This window comes from Lissotriton vulgaris, chromosome 5, assembly GCF_964263255.1.
Source record: "Lissotriton vulgaris chromosome 5, aLisVul1.2, whole genome shotgun sequence".
NCBI lineage: Eukaryota > Metazoa > Chordata > Amphibia > Caudata > Salamandridae > Lissotriton > Lissotriton vulgaris.
In genome coordinates, this window is record NC_141693.1 from 1866239680 (window position 1) to 1866261642 (window position 21963).

Consider the following 21963-nt stretch of genomic DNA (forward strand, 5'->3'; position numbering starts at 1 on the left):
AGCCCAGAACCACAAGGCTTTCTGAGAATGATTGAGCAGGCAAGTAGGGTGGGTCAGATGGACCTATTCTCCAAACCCTCTGTCTGAATACTGCCTTCCTCCTAAAATATCTGTCATCATTGAAGATTTCAGCTGCCACAGTCTCCATTGCCTTACCAGTGACTACAGTATAATGAACCTGCTCCACAGTAGCGGTCCCTCAGGCACTGGGAACTCCTTTTGAGGCAACTCGTCCAGACTACTGGCATTTTGCAAGTCAGCCAGGAGAGCTGTGCTAGAGCCTAGGGTGATAGCAGAGAGAGCACATTACTCTTATTTTATCCATCCACTAGTACAGCAAAGTCTACATCATTTCAACCAAACCCTAGGCACTGAAAACAATTGAACGTCTTCATTGTAGGGGCAGTGTTAAGAGAAATCCCTTTTCTTGCAGACATTCCAACACCTTTGACTTCATTTATCATCAACTTCGGCAGAGGTGATGGTGGTGGCGGGAATGGCGCCAGCGGCGGAGGCTTGTGTTGGCACTATAGAAGAGTCTGATGAATGCTAAAGTGGATGCTTTGGAGTTTGGGTAAGCCATGCCACCAGAGGTAATGAAGCAGGAAGTGATTTTTCTAGTCTCAAGGTGGCACTAGGCAGAGCTCAAGAAGACTAAGGTACTGTGGCATGCCAAAAGGGTGGGATAGCAAAATGAACAAAATGACTTTCTGGAAGGCCTCAAATTGGCCTCCAGCAGGAGAGGTACTCATCCGGAATAGGTACTGGGCTTGACAAGTGTGGAGGGGTTCATGGAAGGAAACTGCAGGAGTGAGTATCTCAATGTAGAGGTGGAGGATTAACTGTGGTCCTGCCGGTGGAGCACCAGCTAGATCCACAGATGGAAGCCCTGGTGGCCTGTCTTTCACATTAAACTATGCCCGGTCATCCAAGATGGACCACGAAGATGGGTAGGAGTAGACAAGACGTGTAATTTCAATGACACTGCAGTGGCGGCTTTTAAAGCACTACTCATTATATCTAATTACTACTGGATGGACCGCATGGATCTTCCAAAGAATCGCTGATGTTTAAGGTGATTGTAAACTAACAAAACAGTCATCATTTGGCACTTTGTAAGGTCTCATGATTCCTGCAGCCAATGGGAGGCTGCCACATCATCTGAGATAGCCATAACTGTCTTCACAGCAAGTAGTTTAGGGGGTTCTGGAGCACTTACTATGGCTTTATGAGGATCTTTGCCCACTCCTGCACATCTGTCTGGATAGACATCACAAAGTCTTCTGCAGATAAATGATGCTCCTCACTTTCTTGCTCCCTAGTTATCCATCTAATCACTTTTTGACTGTATCTTTCCCCTTCACCCTGAAATGGACATGTCCCCGGTTCAGCACAGATGTGGGTGTTCCTTGCAGAGACAGTGTAGCAGATGTGCCCAGTGTAGATAATGGAGTGAGTGTACCTGTAGAGAAACTGCAGTGAATTTTGCCATGACAAAGACAATGCACTGCTGTCAAATAACTGTTATAAAACTGCTTTGCAAAATCAATACCTATCTTTAAGAAATGAGTTACTAGCAGCCGAGCTCTGAGTAAGACCAATAAAAGCAGCTGTGAATGACTAGCAGACAGCGCGATGATAGAGGGGTAATCACCCATCCTGTAATAATTGGCAAATTAAATTATCAGTGGTGCAAAATGTTCTAAAAATCAAAAATTACATCTCATGGATACAACAATCTTCAATCTTCAAAGGAAATTCTTTCTAGACCCAATGAGTCGCGAACCTACTGGGACAGGATATCTTCATGAGCTATTGGCCACTGGCTCTGCTCTAGGCTATGCCTTGCCACTTAGAGTCAAAGGTTGACCTGCGTTTTTGATGGTTTTGAATAGGTGGGAAACCTCTCAGGCATTGGTTAGCTCTGGATCTGAGGCACAAATGTCTCACAGCAGAAAAAGCTGAAAGTGCCGCCCGTTCAATGGTATTAGCACCTGGATAAAACCTTTCACTGATTTGTTCCAAAACTGATCTCTACTCTAACATAGTACAGCTGGATGCTTCACTGGTAAAAAAAATAACCTCTTAAATATACACACTGTCGAAGCAAATATGAAAAGCACAACTTTGGTGACTTGGGAGGAGGCAGCTCTGGTGCCTTTATGGGGGAGAGTTCTACTTCAAATAGCCCTGTGCTCCCCCCTTGCAATGTGTGAGGAGAACTCGTACCGGTCCTGGCTGCGGTAGCCACACATGTTGCACTCAAAAGGGTCGCGGAAGCCATGACAGCCCATATGGATGGTGAACATGACATAGTCCAAGAAAAATACGCGGCAGGGGTCACAACGATACATGCCCAGTGTCTCACCCTCCCGGCCAATCAGCTTAGAGGTCTCTCGCATAGAGGTCAGCAGTGGTGGATGCGCCACTGCGTATGATTCTGTGATCTCTCTCTGGGGAGGTAGTCCATTATGAGCCCGGGGAGGTACAGCGTAAGCCACAGGGGTGAAGCCATGGTTTGTACGATCCTCCTGGTTGCTGTCGGTGTCAGTAGAGTCATGCCCGCTTTGGTTAGGTGACAACCCTCTCTCACTGAGGTGCTGTTTCTCCTTTAAGTGGTTGGTATGGCTTTTATCCAGATTCTGCAATGTCCCATTTGGCATCTCATTGCGAGTAAGTGGAATGGGGTACAGGCTGCTGATGACGGGCACCATTCCTGCTGCAGGGGATGGTGGACTGTGCATGAAGGGACGCGTAGCATCCACCCCAAAGTAGTTGATGCCACTGATGGTTTGGTCCAAGCGCCCCTGCATCATGCCATACTCCTTCTCGTACATAAAACTGCTGGTGTGGTTCGCCTCGAAGCAATTGAGCTTGGGTCCTGTAGGAGGGGGGTACAAAAATAAAAGCAAACATGTAACTAGCATGTAACATGAATGAGTGCGAGCAGCATTCGGTGGGTGGGTGCGTGGGTGCTTGTGTGTGTGTGCGTAGGGAAGCATGCTTTTGTGGAAAGAGAAAGGAATGGGCAAACAGGACAGTGAATGTCTGTAAGCAGGTGTGGTTGTGTTAGGTTGAGACTGGTAACAAGTAACAAATGAAGGAGGCCCCCTTAACTGTCAGTTCTGGGACAGGGGAGAATAAGTAGTCAAGCAAGGAAGTCCCACAGTTGGCCCTGATTGGGTGGTATGACCTTGTGGATGCCCAAACTTATGTTTTTACAAATACCAATCACACATTATCGTCTGCAAAACCTAATCGTAGTTATATTAGCTAATGGAGCGGCCAACATTTAGGCACAAACAAATCAGAATATTTTTAGTGCTCTTACAATCTTTTAGTTTAATCAAATTCTAAGAAGGACAGGACGTGTAGGTTTTTAGAAAAATATAACAATGTATATTTATTTCAAAAGTCATTCGCAAAGCACAAGTAGTTAAAAACAATTTATACAATAGCTAGATTAAAAACAAAATAAAAATACAGTAGTATGTACTTCAAGACCAAAATTCATTCATAAGAAATATAAACACAACAATTTATTACAAGAACAGGGGTCGACGCGGCGTTTCGGTTTTTGGAGAAACGATTAAAAACCTTCTTCAGGACCAAGTTCTTAATTATATAAAGCTCTCATCCCGATTGATCCGGGGAGACTGTCTTCCCAAGTATACTCTTTGGGTTTCAACAGGACTGTATGCTGCTAGATCTGCATGTAATTATAAATCCTTATAGTTTCTTTAAGGAAGTTGACGTGGTAGTAGTAGGAGCCACCGATATATGTATTTCAAAGGGCCAGATATTTAATTCCTGGCTCCCCAAGTAAGCACCACCTTTTCCATTTGGCGCTGTGTTTATAAGCGCTGCCTTATATAAATGCGCTGCTCCTTGCACTGTGATTTGTAATTCGGCCTCCCTGCTCCTACTTCTACGGTCCTTCCGGGATCTGTGGTAAAATAATATGGGGTTTGAGACTGGTCATGTGTGTCATTCTATGTATTCACGAGTGTGATTATCAAAGGAACATACAACTACACAGACGTTGTTTGCAGTTTTATACACTTTAAGGGCAAAATAATTATTGCTAGGATTTGCGAATATCAATTTTCTTAAAGCAATGTTTTTCGAAGTATTGCAGCAAATTATGTAATAGTCTAGTAGATATAAAGCACATTGTTAATAGTAAAATGTATATGGAAAGAAATCAAAGTGGTAAAAGATAATGAAAAGATATCGCAAATAACACTATGGTGAATCATTTAATTTCACAAATTGTCAATTATGCATGAAATGAATTTATGATCTTGGGTTATTTATATGAGATTAGTGCAGTTTGCTGAAAAACATCTCTTTCCAACATAAAGTAAACAAGGAAGCGGAAAACAAATTGTAGGCAAGATAAAAAGCTGTTAAATCTTAATTTCTCGCATTTTCCCTAGAAAACTGTCTGGATAGACTTAGTATTGTGGAATATTACCCCACTACTATGGTGTAATATTACGCATGTGTAAATCCTCTGCCAGGCATGGGGAGTAGATGGTACATGCTGGTTATAACTTAGAAAGCTTGGGAACAGATAGAAACTCATATTTTGGGGTATACACAAAAGTGTTGAAGATTTACTTGTGTCACAGACAGCAGAAAATCCCCTTTCAGGGTTGTCAGCAGAGCACTATAAAATAATATAAGAACGGCAAATTACTTACTTGTAATTATAGTTCTCCTTCATGGAAACTGTGACCTGGAGTCATAAATGTTTGAAATGCCCCGCTCAAATGCAGGATCTCTGAGCACTTGTGATGCAAAATAATCATCTTTAAAATGATAAGGTATAGATTACAAATTTAGTAAAGCGATTTTAAAGACCTTATTAGCCAAATGTACTTTCACTTAAAAAAATAGCCAACTCAGATTTACTAAAATCCAAAAACAATGCTTAAAGTAAACTTTACTATCCCTTTTTAGGTCGAGCCTAGAGTCACAGCGCAAGCGCTGCTCTAGGGAAGATCTGGGGTAGTTCAGTAAGGGAGAGAAGCCCTGCCCAGAGCCCCGCCGATATTTTTCATTGGCTTGTGTCTTTGTCCTTCGTAAATGCAGTCTTCTGATTCATTATGAGGCTTGTCCGTCCCTCCTTAGTACGGCTGTGTCGTCATTTGATTGCTCCCATGGCTACTGGCCCCTTTACTTGGTTGTTACATGGTACATGTAGTTTTTAGTGATGTAAGCACTATTCACTTTATTGAGTTTGTCCTACTTTGGGCAGGACGAGATGCATTGTTTACACTCTGCGCGCTGTGCCCGCTTTCACTTTTGAAGCTGCCAGGACACTCGCGACTGCTTGTTTCAGACTTGTGCAGTGCCCTGAATGTAAGTGAAGGGTGCCTCGTGAGTAACTGTGAGGTGACATTGGGGCGAACCAGCAAACAGAACATCTTAAGAGAGAAAGTGAGAGAAGATTAAACAGGAAAGTCTACGACTCCCAACGGAACGAACATTAGAACAAGGAACAACAGCGGGGATATCAATAAGGGTCAGGTGATGGCAACAACTGTAGTAACTTTTATATGTCCATAGTGCGCGAGCTCCATGGTTGGCATTGCGTGCTTCTGTGGTGGTGGCGAAAGCACAAGAGGTCGACCTCAACGTGCAAATACCTGAGAGTTGCTGCACGTCACCGTTTAGCAGGGGCGAAGGCACAATGCTGCTGTTTATTTGAGTTGCTGCACGCTTAGGTACATGCATGCACGCTTGCAGGAGCACTAGTAACATCAACAGCAGTCTTACAGCCCTGCTTCCCCGTCTAGAGTTTAGGGAGCTTATAATCGCGTATGTGGCATGTGGGGTCCAGAGCATGTACTTTAATAAATCGGGCATCATTTCTGGCCAGGCTCTCCGTGATTTAAATGTCTTGTAAGTGCAGAGCCCTTTACTGATGCCACCCTTGCTATCTTTTCGGCCATGCAACCTGCAGAAAAGTGCATAGAAGGGCAGGGCGTAACGCCTTATCTTGGTGCGGCACCCAAGAGCTAGAGGATACTCTTTCTATTTGCATTAATGATGTAGACTTTAATATTAACACGATCCTAAGATAACTTATCAAAGCACTTGAATGGGATTGCAAGAGACAACCGTCCCATATTACAATTTGTGGAGTGTTTCTGGGTATTTTCGAAACATCATTCATGTTGGATTTTACCAGCCCGAATAAAGCGTGCACTTGCCCTTATCAAGGCTTTTGTCAAAGATAGTAAATGATTATAATATTACTTATTTTTGGGGGTGGGGGGGTGACGCTATATAACCACGGGTGCATATTATTTTGCATAGTGCTTAATTTACGTATAAATTAGTACCAGGGCCTAAGAGAATTCTCAGGCGGCCATGGTAGCTTTCACCACCTACTTTTCCTGCCAGAACTGCTAAATGCCAGTAGCAGTGTTACCTACTTACCTTCTCTATTTAGTGCCACACTCCTGCATTAGTGATATGGACTATTAGCAGCCATCCACAGATGTAAGAATGTACTTAAAGTGCTGATCTTAATATTTGTTTATGTATTTTGCAATGTTAAATGGCTGTTAAATGTTTAAATACAGTCAATAAATAAGTGGCGGGCACCGGCAAACAGCAGCGCAAATTAAGCACTAGTTTTTACAGCACACTTGGTTCTACAACTTTAATGATTATCACACATGTGCTTGGGGGTATTTGGAAAAAGTGAGTTTCTCCTCCTAAACCGGGCAATTTTTTATTTTTTTTATTTTGTCATATATTGCCCACACTGGTTCTCTGTTTCTGTGATGTAATTGTGTACATCGAGCAGCCATCCTCTGAGGCACCCCTCTTTGCTTTTGAGCCACACTGCAGGGGAGCCTGAGACTAAAAGCCTCCAATAGCGGAAAAAAAGTTTAAACAGCTATATTAATGGAATATAATAGCATGTTGTTGTAATATTTTACCAAGTTGTGATTTTAAATAAAGGCTTTAAAACTGTACATGGTGAGTTTATGATTTTTCCTTATGGACTTACTGATGAACAGGTGTGGCAGATGCTGGATTTTTAAACACTTTTGTCCAGTAATAATGATATAAAAACTCTTAAATGGGAGGATTAGTTTGGTGGTGGGTGCGTGAAAAACCTGGCTGGCATATATTCAAGAAGAGGCAATAAAATTAACGCCACTTTATCGGCAGGAAAGTGCCACTAAAGCGGCGATAATGGGCTTGATAATAGGTCCTTGTGAATTCCCATAGCAGCCCAGGTTAACACCAGAACCTGGGCTGCTATAGGAATTCACAAGGGCCTATTATCAAGCCCATTATCGCCACTTTAGCGGCAGTTTCCTGACGATAAAGCGGAGATAATTTTATCGCCTGTTCTTCATAATATGCCCCCATGTTTTTAGAGGATGTTTTTGGGTCAGCACCATCCTTAGAAGTGAGTGTACATGCATGCGATCTGAAAAAAGCATTGGGAGAGCTCTGCATGTTAGAGGCAAGACCAATTGGTTTTGTCTCCGATTGTTTGAGTAAAAGTGTTTCACGTACAGGGCATTGTGTAAGGCTAAATGAGAACAGTAGATATAACACACTGGATAACGTGATGCATGGCTAAATACTTTTAAGTTCCCAATTGCAAGACTGATTGCATTGCAAATGCTTGTTAAAAAAAGCAAACGTTGAAGAAGTCAAGGGCAATGAAGGCACAGGGATAGCTGCTTCAGAGTGCAAAAATGTGATAACGCTCCTTTAAACTTGGAAGCGTCCTTCCTGCACATAAATAATCATTACATAATGGCGATTCTGCATCACACATTGAAGTTACAAATCGCTATTGTTGATTGTTTATGTCTAGGAAGGGACACCTTTATGAACAATCATTTTCTGCAGCGCAGGCATGCTCACACTATGGTGCAAGGGTGCCTGCGTTGCGCTAGACAGATAGATTTAGCGCCAGTTCTAGGGGAAACCAACACAGGGGTGCGCTGTATTATTGTAAATACGGTGCATGCCCACGTTTTCAGAAAATTGGGGCGTAACACTGCACTAATAGAGAAAAACTCTTACATTAAAATGAAGCATTGAATGCATATTCTAAGCGCTGTCATCTATTTCTGGTAACTTTGGCAATACATTTTTTTAAAAATCAGCGACACAGGTGACACTCTTAAAACAAGCCACCGGATCCTCGATTTTGTGCAGCTCAAGCAATGCATGGTACCCCTTCGGGAGGAGGGGCAGCTGTGCTGACATGGTTTTTGGCTCTATTTTTGAGTGATGGTGACTTTAAGCTTGCTACCATCTTGAATCTCTATTCTTGCCTTGTGTTGGTCCTTTTAAGGCCTTTTTCCAGACCTAGAAGCATAAACTAGAGGATAGCTGCTTTATATGATGCTAGATCCCTTATTCTTGACTCTAATCTATCTATTGCCTATTGCCTTTGACATAATTATGTGTCCTTTCATCATCCTACCTATAGTAGAGGGTAGATCCTGTAGTCCTGACTTTATATTACATATTGGTATGGTTTGTGTAGGTACTTTGACAGAGCTAAGTGTTATTTCATCCTTCTCAGGCCTACAAGGCCCAGAACTAGAGAGACTCCATTTTGCTTTTTGTCCCTGCAGACTGAGATGCTTGCAGGGTAAAGGTGATGTTTTAGTTATAAGGTGTTGTTCGCCCTAAGTGAACTGGAGAGAACCGGCCAGAGCTGAATCTAATCAGGAAGTGTCTCTGGGCTCAGGTCTCTAGACGAAACAAGCAGCTGGTCACTGTGGGAGCGTCTAGCGCAAGGAGCCTGGTACATGGAATCGGTGGGAGGAGGCTGCTGGCTGGAACTTTCCATGAGGAGACAGCATTCCATATTAGTGAAGTGCAGAGGCGGAGTCAGACAGAAAGAGTTTGAGTTGGAAGGAGTTGAGTCGATGATTGGAGCAAAAAGAGTTAGTAGCAGTTGGAGTTGAGTTGGTGCAGAGGAGAGAAGAAGATACAGTGGATGCTTGGAACAGAGAGAAGACAGACAGACAGTCAGTGAGCTGGAACCAGAGAGAGAAACCAGAAGCAGTTGTGAGCAGACGGTGTTTTGAACAGAGAGAAGTGAGATAATGTTTGGAACTGAAGGAAGCAGTCAGAAGCAGTTACTTATCAGAAGGAGTTGTGATCAGCTGGAGTCTGAAGTGATACCTTTTGGAAGAGACTGAAGTCATATCGTGGATTAGTCTGTGGGAGCAGCTGGAGTGAATTGGACATTGGAACTTAGATAATCAGACAGAGTGAAGAAGCTAGTGGAGCGAACGGTTATCAGAGCGGCAGAAACAATTAGGCCGAAGCTGGAAGGTGGAGAGAGTTCGTGGGGGAGAGGAATCCAGTGCAGAGTGATCAGCGCAGATGTGTGTCCAAGAGTGCAGGAGAAGATCTAAGACGAGCTAAGGCACAGACGAGAGAGGAGCCCAGATGACAGCTAGAGCAAGACCTCATACTCATTAGGTGATGCCCTTCTTTATCTTTAAATATTAACCTTGTCCCTATTGTATTTCTAATCCTTTTTCTTTCAGCGGTGTGCAGTCTATTTACAGTCCCTGTTAGTTACATGTGGGTGTGCAGTCTAATTACAGTCCCTGTTAGTTACATGTGTATGTGGTATAGTAATAGAGCTTTACAGAGACCCCGCAGATCTGTGTATGTGTCTATTCCCATTTTACTTTTCAGGCTATGTGTTATAGTATAGTGTTATATTGTAATAAAGATACCCCAGTTCTTAGTGAACCAGCGTATGTCTTATTTTTATATAGTGCAGGTAACCTTTTCTTCTAGTCAGGTGTTACAGCTGGAACAGATGCTACCCCTGATCAGGTAAGTAATAACTGAATAATTAGGGCGAGAGGAGCCCTTGAGCTAAGAGAATAAGTTATACACTAAGTAATTCGGCCTTTATTCATAATATTGTAGTAGTGATCCCCTAGTGAATAGTGAGAGAAACTTCCCAACATAAAGAGAGAGAGCTGAAGGTATTCATAGGAAAGTGATCGTCGTTGTAAGGTGGCGTTAATGAGAGCACCAGGGTGGATACTGGTGTGTAGTGAGATCGCCTCTAGGGAAAGTGACGTTAATGAGAGCACCAGGGAGGACACTGGTGTGTAATGAGATCGCCTCTAGGGAAAGTGGCGTTAATGAGTGCACCAGGGAGGACACTGGTGTGTAATGAGATCGTCTCTAGAGAAAGAGGCGTTAATGAGAGCACTGACTGAGGTTAGTGTGTATACCCACAGGATTGTGGCTTGTGTTTGTATGAAATAATGAGAGCACTGGGGGGATACAGTGCCTATCTTGAGCGAGCACTGGTTGTGGCCAGTGTATAATGGTATATAATCAGAACTGCCCCAGGGTAGATTAGTCTGGGCCCATGTGGTCGCGAGACTATATTGTGTGAGTGTGGTGTAGGGCATGGACGTCCTTAGTAATCAGTGAGTATTCCTAGTAATCCCTATAGATTTAGTGGTCTTTCTGGTGATATGAGCTTGTATATTGCGAGTTTCCCATCCTCAGGTAGGTACCCAGGTGCCTGGATAGATGGGTCCTGAGGAGGGAGGTGGTTACGTTTTGGCCGGGTTGGTGGTGCTCTGGTGAGCTGGTCCTATCTGGTCTGAGAATCCGGTCATAACAGCAGCTCACAGGGGAACCACATGTCCGTGATTTGCACGGACTGTCCGTCATTTATGCCATTTGCCCGTATTTTGGGGCTTTTTTATGGGCCCTTGCGTGACTTTTGCGCCGACCGTACATTACTTTTTGTGACACACCAGCAGTGTTAAAAATGCGCCATGTTGCGGCACATTTACAAGGTGATGCATCTAGGTAGATGCGTCACTTTGTAAACCCCTGCACACCATTATACCTGCACCAGGTATAATGTCGACGGGGAGGTGTTCCGACGCAAGAAAGGGTCTTAGAAGTGACGCAGTGAAATCTATAAGATTTCACTGCGCCACTTTTAGGATGCAAATGTGTCAATATCTTATGCCTGCCTCATGGCAGGCGTAAGACTGATGCAGGCACCTTTAACATGGGACTTGCCCATGTGTAATGACCCATTGCTGGAGTTGCGTCACTTTTGTGACACACTCCAAAAAGACTTCATTTTTGCACTTACAGATACGTCAGAAAAACTGACTTATCTGTAACTCCTTGTGACATGATGTGTCATACTGTAAATAAGACGCATCTTTGATGTCGCAAGGAGGGCACAATGAAAAATGGTGCATCACTGTTTTCTCACAGCAATGCCTAATTTTTCATAAAGGAGGGCCTTCATTCTTTTAAGGGCAGCATTGGTCGGTAATACTGCCTCCAAATGCATGTGGCGGCAGCGGGCACCGAGCGCAAGATGTGGTGATGAACCACATCTGTTCTAGGCCTGTCCTGCGACATCCGCTGCAGCACCCCCCCCTCCTCGGATGTTCAAGGGGCCCTTTATCTGCAGACCACTACAGGTCGCCTACGCTCAGAAGAGCCTGAGGGGAAGGGATGAGGGCCCTCCTGCTTGTCTGGGTCTAGCACATTTAATGAAACCTGCATGACGAATAAAGGGGGGAGGGAGAGAACACAGCTGCCCATAATAAAAACTGTGCTCTCTGTTTCTGTAAAAAAAACTCAACCTGGTCCCTGGCCTATCTTGTCCTTTCCAATAAATCCCTGTTGGAGGTGAACGCCGTATTGCGTCTTCCTGTCTGAAAGTCTATGCAGATAAACCAGCGGGGGGCACTGAAGGCCTGGTGACGTCCTTTCAGAATATTCTCTTGTCCGATAATGTGCTTCACCCGTACAAAGGTTTGAGGAATAAGCACATTGTTCTGTTTCACAAGGAGATGGGTGATGTAATGGAGCGGGGCAGGAGAGTAGGAAGTGTTACTGCATTGGCGCCCAAAGCTCTCACTTCATAAAGACAAAAGTCAATGTTTTCATGCATCAAATTGAAATTGACAATTTTAAATCATAAAGCAGTAATGTGCAAAAGAAAGCAAAATGAATTACCAGTGAACATGGATATTTCTTTTTAATGAGCAACATCAAATACGTAATGCATTAGTATAAACTATCTGATACACACTGCAGGAATTGGAAAATGTGTACTCTGGGAACTCATAACTTTGAGGTCAAGCCATGACAAAGATTAGCAGAGTCTGACAGCCAACTTAGAGGTAAAGAAATTAGCAACAAGAACAAAGATGACACTAAATCTCCTCCAGTTTAAGTGGTCGCAAATGCTCTATTTCAAAATTTCTATTGGGGCTAAGGCACCTGCTGCAGTGAGGTGTGTGTGCTTAGTGAATCTCAGTGGATAATAAATAATAATGGTGAGATACCTGTATTGATTAATGAGCTTACTGGAGATGTATGTGGTTTATCTACTCACAGTTTTGACTCAAAGTAGCATAGAGGGCTAATGTGTCCTACAAAGCACTCAGTAATATGCAGATTACATATTTTTTTGTATAGATAAGTAAGTGGGTTACTGCTTTTGACACAAAGCGACATATTCACATTGAAGTGATGGAGCGCGGCATTAGCCTTGTTGGCTTAACGCCGCGCTTTGCCTCTTCAGAAACACATAGTTGAACTGTATTTACAACAATACGATGCAGCCCTGCGTCTCACCCTACGTTGGCGCTAATTGCAGCTGCCTAGCGCCAACGCAGGTCCTCTTGCATCATTGTGCAAGGGCGCCTGTGCTGCAGGGGAAGACTGTTTATGTGCAGGAAGGTGTTACGCTACGTTAAGTGGCTTAATGCTGCCTTATTAACGTGGCTTAACACTGCTTTGTAAATAAGGCGAAGCCAGGATCACCACCACAACGTCACTAAAAGTGTGGTTCTGATGGTGATAGCGGCTCGTTAATATGCCCCAAAGTTCCTTGTGTTACTTGCAGTTTGTAAATTGCAGTCTTTCCAAAGTAGTAAAGTGAGGTATGACCGGCATCAAGGAGCTGCAGGTAAACTGCAAGGCGTGGGTTTAAAACTTTATTGCTTGTTTTCCTCAATCTGCCGTTATTATAAGACTGCTAAAAGTGGCCCTTTGGGTAGAAATATAGTGGTGTTAATACAGAAAAGACCAAGCACTGTGTTACGTTTTAAATCCCGACCATGCACTCTTAACATATAATGCCTACCAGTAAGGGTGATATGTGACTCCTACACCTTGTACCGCTCATTGTGTTATGTAACACATCTTGTGCATTAAGTTACACTTGTATGATTTATTGTCAATGTATAATGTGTGTATGTAATGTAAAGCACTCTAACACCCTACACTGAAATGAGTAGAATGATAAAAGCATTAAATAAAAAAATACTAAGTGCTCTTTAAATTATTTGTGTAACTACTCATGCAGACTGATACATCTGACATTATTACAGTGCATGCATATCTCTAACTAGCAGTTCGCCCCGACGTTGTCCGGGTATGAATTGCTGCCGGCCGTAGTATATTGTTTTGTAGGATTTCGTTTTGATAGCATTTCTTATCTGTGACAGGCCTGTGAAACGCTCCGCTTCACAGTGCACTGCTGATGCACTTAAGAGTGCGCGTTCAAGTAGTGTGTGAACTCGAGTTTCCCTACTTTATTTTTTCCCTGCAATATTATATAGTGCGAACTCGACAACATGGCATGAGCACAATTTACATTGCAGAAGAACACATTCATTTGAGGTAGGCACGGGGAGACAAAGCGATTTGCCTGGAATCACAGGATGTTGAGCTGATGACCAGATTTGAACGTAGCTCCCCAGCTCTAAAGTTCACAATTCTAGAACTTGTGGCGGGAGGTGTGTCTAAAAGTGTCTGTCGGTGCTGGCCATCAATGAGAGAGACCTGTGCATTTTTCAAATGGGTGGTGAAAAAATATGAGTATGTTGCTGGAGATGTGGGTCGCCGTGCCACCAATGTACTTACCGGGGGAGGGTGAACACCCATTATTCCGCAACTTTCTTTCCGCATACCATCACTCCGCATACTTTCATTACGAAAGTACCATGACTCCGCAATGCCATTATAACGCATGGCATTACATTTTATATGCTTTTACCTCGCATACATTTACAAAGAAATTCGTTTTAAATGCATGAATGGTAAAAGCATGTTTTAAAAAAAATGTTTGGATAAGGTAAGTATGGGTATAGGGGTATATGTTTTGGGGTACTGAGGTATATGTTTTGGGGTGTTTGGGTATTTTAAGGGTTCAGATATATTTTTGGGTTATGGGGTACAGGGGTAGTTTTAGGGTTTAGGGATAGGTATGGGTTTTGGGGTACAGGGGTATTTTTAGGGTTCAGGGCTAGGTTTGGGTTTTGGGGTATAGGGGTATTTTTAGGGTTCATGGGTAGCTTTAGGTTTTGGGGTACAGGGTTAGTTTAAGGGTTCAGGGCTAGGTTTGGGTTTTGGGGTGCAGTGTTATTTTTAGGGTTCAGAGCTAGGTTTGGGTTTTGGGGTACAGGGGTATTTCAGGGTTCAGGGGTAGGTTTGGGTTGTGGGGTACAGGGTTATTTTTAGGGTTCAGGGCTAGGTTTGGGTTTTGGGGTACAGGGGTATTTTTAGGGCTCAGGGGTAGGTTTGGGTTTTGGGGTACAGGGGTATTTTAAGGGTTCAGGGCTAGGTTTGGGTTTTGGGGTACAGGGCTATTTTAGGGTTCATGGGTAGTTTTGGGTTTTGGGGTACAGTGGTATTTTTAGGGTTCAGGGCTAGGTTTGGGTTTTGGGGTACAGGGTTATTTTTAGGGTTCAGGGGTAGGTTTGGGTTTTGAGGTACAGGGGTATTTATAGGGTTCAGGGCTAGGTTTGGGTTTTGGGGTACAGGGGCATTTTTAGGGTTTAGCGATAGGTTTGGGTTTTGGGGTACAGGGTATATTTATATGGTTAAGATGGGTTAGTGTTTAAGGGTGTTGGGGTATTTTAAGGAGTAAGGGTGAGTTATGATTATGGGGTGCAGGGGTATTTAAAGGGAGCAGGGTGGGATTAGCACACAATATGAGACATGGCATGAAGGGTGGAACGTACCACACGCCCCCAGCGTTTGTCACGCCCCCAGCACACGCCCACAGCACAACGCAGACACGCCCACAAGGGACTACTTTGCTGGCACGGTTCTTTTACCTTTTAAATGTATATGGTGGGCGTCTGCAAAGCCTATGTCCTTCTGCTGCAACTGCCCTTTTCAACGCTGTATTGGGTGTTGTGATTGGAGCTGTGGTTCCTGAGATTACCCGCCTCAAAGATTTGGGTTCTCTCTTTATTATATTAGTATGGATACACAGGGGTAGAACAAAGTCAAAACCTGCCTCCAAACAATAGTTTCTGATATGTACTTGGGAAGTGATATCAAGCTTTGTTTCCCCTTCATAGCATTTGCATCTAGGTGATAGGCTCCAGATAGTTCCCAGCCAGAATCATATTTGGACAAAAGGAGGGCTGATGGCCCCTTAAAATAATTTAGATTTTGTTTTGGCACAGATACTAGTAATAATAAAAAAGCCTCTTCGCTGTCTGCAGGTTGCTGCTCAGAACTGAAAGGAGACAACCTGCTGAAGCTGCTGAATGTGTCCCGGTGCCAGCAAATCACACCGGGGCAAATTCAGTATGTTTCACTGGGTCCAATCTGAATTGCGGATTCGCCTCAATAATGGCTTACCAGAGTCGCCATCTACCACTCATTTCCTGCACTGTACTGCAGGACCCGAATGTCAGGGGTCTTGTGAATTGGTGGAGCCTCAGACTGCAAAGTGGACAGAGGTGTAACTAAAACTGGAGTGTTAACACCTTCCCTGCGGAGGCTATTCCGCCGCAGCGCTAAGGGGGCGGGGGCGGGAGCGGGGGCTGTGCGGCGCGCCCATGGCGGTGACGGAACCGCTTCGTCACCAGCCTCGGTTGAGCTGTGCTCATGACGGAGCAGTTCCGTCATGGCCCCGCCCGCTCAATGGAATGCCCAGCGCAGGCGCGGAATCCGCACCGCGCAGGCACGGCGAACGGGCCATGACGGAACCGCTCCGTCATCAGCACAGCGCTACCGCGGCTGATGACGGAGCGGTTCCGTCATCAGCGTCGAAGGTGTTAAACTCAGGGCAGGCTGGTGGTTGTAATAGATTGACAGGCTAGGCCTGAACAATGTCAGACACATGTTATTTAAGCTCTTTCTTTTCCCAGTTGGCCCAAATTCAATGTATGGGCTGATCACTTTATCAGTCATGGCTTCATGTTGCTAAATGACGAATTTGAATGAGAAGTTATTCAATCTGCAAACAGAGCAATACAAAGAAAAGCCCGCTTTTAAGTGGCTCAGTAGACTACTATGCTGCCAAGTACCAAGTGGATTCTAACTTCACCCATGGCACACACACTTGTGAAGTTATTGCAACATATCATATTTAAATACTTTTTCTGAGATTTGAACTAATTGCATGTTTGACGAAATTGTGTGATCCTAGACAATTACTTTTCTTCACTGTGCTTCCTTTTCCATGATCATCATATTTGGGAGCATCTTGAAATAGTTCAGCTTAGGAGGAGTGCTGCTCAAAAACGTTCATCCATATGGTTTAATATAGCATAACTCCATCAGTAACGATGAAGGCTTTTTTTGTAGGAGGCACAAGACAACTGACTTGCCTCGTCATTAACAAAATATGGAGGGCAGAAATTCCCCAAAAAGGCCACTCAGGGCACTATATAATTGAATGTCCTGAGGTAAAATTAACCAAAATACACTACTTTCAATGTAAAAGTTTGAACATCAGCAATAACCAAATATAAGGTGTGCAACACTTGCAGCAGGGCAGGTGATCCAGCCTGAGATAAGAGCTCTGAGCTTTTAGACATGGATGCAACCTTAGCCGTCATCTCTCTCTTTTTTGTATGCAATGTAGCTCCTGACGACTACTGGAACCGGACCAGCGAGCCTGCACTTACTGGTGATGCGACCAGGCGTGGTCTCTGCACTCCCTTCTCAGGAACTGATTCTCCCAGTATCTTGGATGCAGGTTGTCCCACACATGTGCATGGGGATCCCAAAGGATGTGGACTAAACATTTTGAGAGTGAAGTAGTTTGGCAACCCGTCCACTGGGAGTTTATTGTGATGGTTATGTTATGTTATTGTGAATTTCTAAAGCACCCATACACCCAAAGGTCTCTTGGTGCTAAACATGAAACATGACCGGTAATACATATCAATGAAGAGAAGAAGAAGGTTTTGGGGCAGATTTACAAGCCCCTTGCAACACTTTTACGTCACCGTTGCATCACTTTTGTGACGCTGCGGCGTCGTAAACAATGCGCCACGTTGCGACACAATTGCAACGAGACGCATCTAGGCAGATGCGTCACGTTGTGAAGCCCTGCGCCACATTATACCTGCTTCAGGTCTAATGTATGCAGGGTGGACGTTCCAACATAAGAAAGCCTCAAGAAAGTGACTTAGGGAAATCTACAAGATTTCACAGTGTCACTTCTACGCCGCCACTGCGTCAAAACTTTACGCCTTCTCAAAGCTGGTGTAAGGAGTGACGCAGCATAATAGGAATAGGCATTCTGAAGCATTGCTGGAGTTGGGTTGTGCTTGTCGCACGACTCCAGCAATGCGTTGCCTTCATGCCAACAGATGCATCACGTACCTGTCAATCCTTGTGCCACAGTGCGCCGCACTGTAATTGCGACGGATCCATGGTGGCGTAATGTTTTTTTTGTGTGATGCAAATTAACCAACGCATTTCTGCTAATATGTTGAGATGCATCAGTTCTTGTAACTCTGCCCCTTTGTGTTTTGTTCAGAAAACACTGAAGGGCAGATTTACAAGAAGTGATGCATCTCTGCATATTAGCAGAGATGCGTCAGTTAATTTGCGTCACACAAAAAAACCTTGCACCACCTTGGATGCGTCACATTTACAATGCGGCACACTGTGGCGCAGGGATTGACAGATACGTGATGCATCTGTTGGCATGAAGGCAACGCATGGCTGGAGTGATGTCGCAAGCACGACGCAACTCCAGCAATGCTTCGGAATGCCTATTCCTATTATGCTGTGTCACTCAGATTTTGATGCAGTGGTGTCGAAGAAGTGACGCAGTGAAATCTTGTAGATTTCACTCCGTCACTTTCACAAGGTTTTCTTACGTCGGAACGCCCACCCTGCACACATTACACCAGACGCAGGTATAATGAAGGGCAGGGCTTTACAACATGACGCATCCTCCTAGATGTGTCACATTGTAAATGTGTTGCAATGTTGCACATTGTTTACGATGACACTGCGTCACAAAAAGTGGTGCAGCGGTGGTGTAAAAGTGTTGCAAGGGGCTTGTAAATCTGTCCTTCAGTGCGGAAGTGTATTTCAGATGTGCAGGAACAAAGTTGCAGGGGCAGGGGTTGGAGGACTGAGCAGACAAGGCTTCCCCACCATAAGAAGATTTTCTACAAAAAGAATAAGATAGAAGAAAAGATGTCGAGGAGTGTGAAGAGCAAGCAGGGACATATTTCTGTATTTTGGATAAGAGAAATGGAGGAGCGCCATAGAGGCATTTATGAACTAAACAGCTTTGAACATAACTCTCTTCAGGATGAGTAACCTGTGAGGTTCTATAAGTAAAGGAGAAACAGAGTAAAGATTAGCGTAACAAAGTAACAAGCCGGGCTGCTTGGGAAGGATTGGAGTATTTGAAGGAGATGGTTGGAGAGTCATAAAGAGAATTGCAATAGTCCAATTTTAAGCCAATAACAGCTGCTTCTACGACTTTCCTACCTCTAAGGGACAGCTGCAGCAGAATAGGTCTCAATTTATCTAGGCAGTAAGGACATGAAAAAGCCACTGTTGATATCTATTTTACCATAGTCAGTCTGTCTGTCAAATTTAACCCCTAAACTCTTCATGCCGGGCTGTGAGGAGGGAATGCGCCAGTGGACGCTTTGTAGAGAACGGGAGTCGACGCGTCAGAGTCTTGGCTTGCTGTAAGGACTTCCATTTTACGGATGTCACCCTTGAGCCAGTTGTGATCCATACAGCCTTTGACACTACGGAGGCAATTCCGAAGAGTCACATAAGTCAAACTACCATCAAGATGATAAATTAACTGTGTGTCATCTCCCTAGGTACAGAACCTGCAGCCAAAGTAGTTAATCAGCATTATTTGAAGAAGCATGCAGATGTCAAATAAGGAAGTAGGGAAAATAGAAACCTGTGGAACATGAGTAGTTATTGGAAATGTGTCAGAGACAAAATCACCCAGCAGGACATTTTGAGATCTATTGCTTGATAAGGAAAAGAAGCAGGCTAAAACTGCGCCATTGAATCCACGGTCCTTTAATCCAGAGAGCAAATTTGAGTGGTCAGTGGTATCAAATGATGCAGATAAATTAAGCAAAAGTACGACGGAGGTGGTAATAATATCCGCGACTAGCTGAGATCACCAAGAGAAACCAGGGCGGATTCTGTACATGTATTTTGGGGTGAAACAAACCCTATATCTGCATCATTCAGAAGGTTGTTGGATTCTGGTAAAGAAAATAGTTTGTTTGTTACAACAGTCTCCAAGACTTTCACCACCATAGGCAGGAGGGAAGGGTCTAAGCTGATTTTTTAATAATTGGTCTGACCAAAACTTGTTTTAGATTGGCGGGAACTACACCAGGGAGCAATGACAAGGTGGCGACTTGTAAAGTGGCACTGTTAAAGCCAAGAGGCTCCAGATCAATAATTTGAGGAGGGAAAGGGTCACTTGGGAAATCAGATTTACATTTCTTAATGTAGTAGTAGAAAGTAGTAGAAACAAGCTTTATTTCGATATATTGCACATATCTTAAAAAGCATTACAATACAATAAAAGATAAAAAAAAACTCAGTACAATGATAAAACATTTCAATTCATTATTTACATGATACACGATAGCTTGTCAAGTAGAAGAGTGTTCAAAACTTGAGAACATGATTTAATGTTTAGATTGGGGATATGGGAAGATTGATTAACTAAAATCGGGAACACGATGGTAATTATTCTTTCAACAAAGAAGTGTGATAAAGAGTCACAGAATTCTCGAGCATAAAAAGCGTGACTGGGAGAATGGTTAACTCCTCAATTATTTTGAAAGTTTCTTTTTTGTGTGTTCGTGGTGTGCCCTGTAAGGGAGCTGTAAAACTCTGACTGCAGCCGGTGAATAGCCTTTTAATATTGTGGCAACAAATTGCAGTTTGTGCTCTAATGAATAGTGGTTTCAACATTTGCTCTCAGTAGGCGAACCTCAAGTGTTTACTTTGGCAAGACTGTATTTGCATTACTCTTTAGTTTCTATGTTGTTAGGGGCTCTCTTAGATCTGCATTAGTCCAATTAAAATGGTTAGCATGCCTGGAACCAGGGTATCGAGGTTGGGAGAGGACACGAAAACGCATGTCACACTTTGGGCTTAACTTTATGCCCAGCTCTAGATTAAGTAACAGATTTATCAATCTAGTTAGTAATGTCTGCAGATTTAAGTAGAAAATACATTTTAAAAATGATCCGTCTATGTCATGAAAAATTTGAAACTGACTTAATCAAGTCATTACGGCTACTTTAAAGCCTCTAAAAAATGTCCTACAGTATGAGTAGGTCTCCTAAAAAATTGCAAAAGGCCACAATCCTCTATGTGAATAATAGTTGTTAAGAAGTAACATCATCAAGCTGCGCTCCAAGGTGCATATTTAAATTGTCAAAGATTATGGGGAAGTTTGAATGACAAGTGAAGGCAGAAATAGTATTGAAGAACTTGTGAATCGAGGTGTTAGGAGAGCTAGATGGACGATATATAAGCGCAATGAAGGTAGAAGATGTGGATGATAAAACTAGGATGGTCCCATGGGGAAGTTGTGGCTGAGAAGTTCCCCAAGGTTGAATTGTCACTTTCGCACATGGCGCTCTGTGACATTTTTCTGGCCTTTTGTAGTTATTTATTTCCATTGCTTGGAGACACAACTTGGCTGCTGTCTTACCTTGCGATACTTAACACAGTGCCAGGCTGTCCCCAGCATCTTATTTTCGGGTCTCATCTATCCCACCATTACCAAGGGAAATGTGGCTTTGGGGGTAGAATTGTTAACTGTACCTGATGTCGGCTGTCACATTCTGTTTGCTTTCTACGGGTGAATATTTGAGCAATTCTGATATGTATCGTAGAAACCACGGAACAGAAATCTATTGACTTTTACTTATGCAAGTCGTCTATTTTACAATTATGCAACTTTCTCAGATGTGCATGCAAAATTTCTATTCTGTCCTGAATTTTTCCTCTGAATTTTTCTAGTCAATGTTCAGACCTTGCCTCCATGCCAGGGAGTCACCCAAGCGGCTCCGCGCCCAGGGGCGGTGACCACGAAGTTAAGGCCCTGAATGTGGCGCCACCCAGGGGTTGTCACCCTGGGTTACCCCTTAGACACCCGTGGCCCAGATCCATGCACCTCTCGCCGCTCTACAAAGCGATACAGGGTGTTCTAAGAACCAGAAGCATAGTATAGTACATCAAAGCTACGCGAGTTGTACCCTGCAGGAGGCGCTACGAAGCCTCCCCTCCCCCAGCAGTGCACTCCAGGCCCCTCCACCAGCTCACCAATGAACTTCTGCGGCAAGCTGCTCTTCCTCTTCGCCACATTGCTGGCGAGACGATCCAGAACCAGGGCCCGCTGGCTGCCCATCTCGGCTTTGATGCGTCTGGGGTCCTCGTCTGGTGTTAGAAAAAAGAAAGCGAGAAGAAACAGTGAGGCGCATAAGACTGAAAAACAAACTTTTTTTTTAAAAAAAGAACTAGATCATGAATCAGAAATGCCTGAAGCCCAGAGACAGTCACACTCACGAGAAGAAACGTTTACTCGATGAAGCCAAGTGCCGCCGACACCTCTCCACCCTCGCCCAAAAAATGAGGGTTTCTAGTGCCAGCTCTGTGGTGTGCACTCGT

General features: G+C 43.8%; 1 protein-coding gene across 1 annotated transcript in view; it reads right to left on the bottom strand.

Annotated features, from left to right (window-relative positions):
- Positions 1–1217: 1217 nt before the first annotated feature.
- Positions 1218–21963, bottom strand: part of IKZF3 (IKAROS family zinc finger 3) — a 262154-nt gene continuing 241408 nt past the window's right edge. The window contains exons 6-7 of the mRNA XM_086924363.1: positions 21619–21732; positions 1218–2881 (exon numbers count right to left, since the gene is read on the bottom strand). Coding sequence (XP_086780489.1) covers positions 2181–2881; positions 21619–21732 — 815 coding nt within the window. The 3' untranslated portion in view covers positions 1218–2180. The remainder of the gene's footprint in view (positions 2882–21618; positions 21733–21963) is intronic.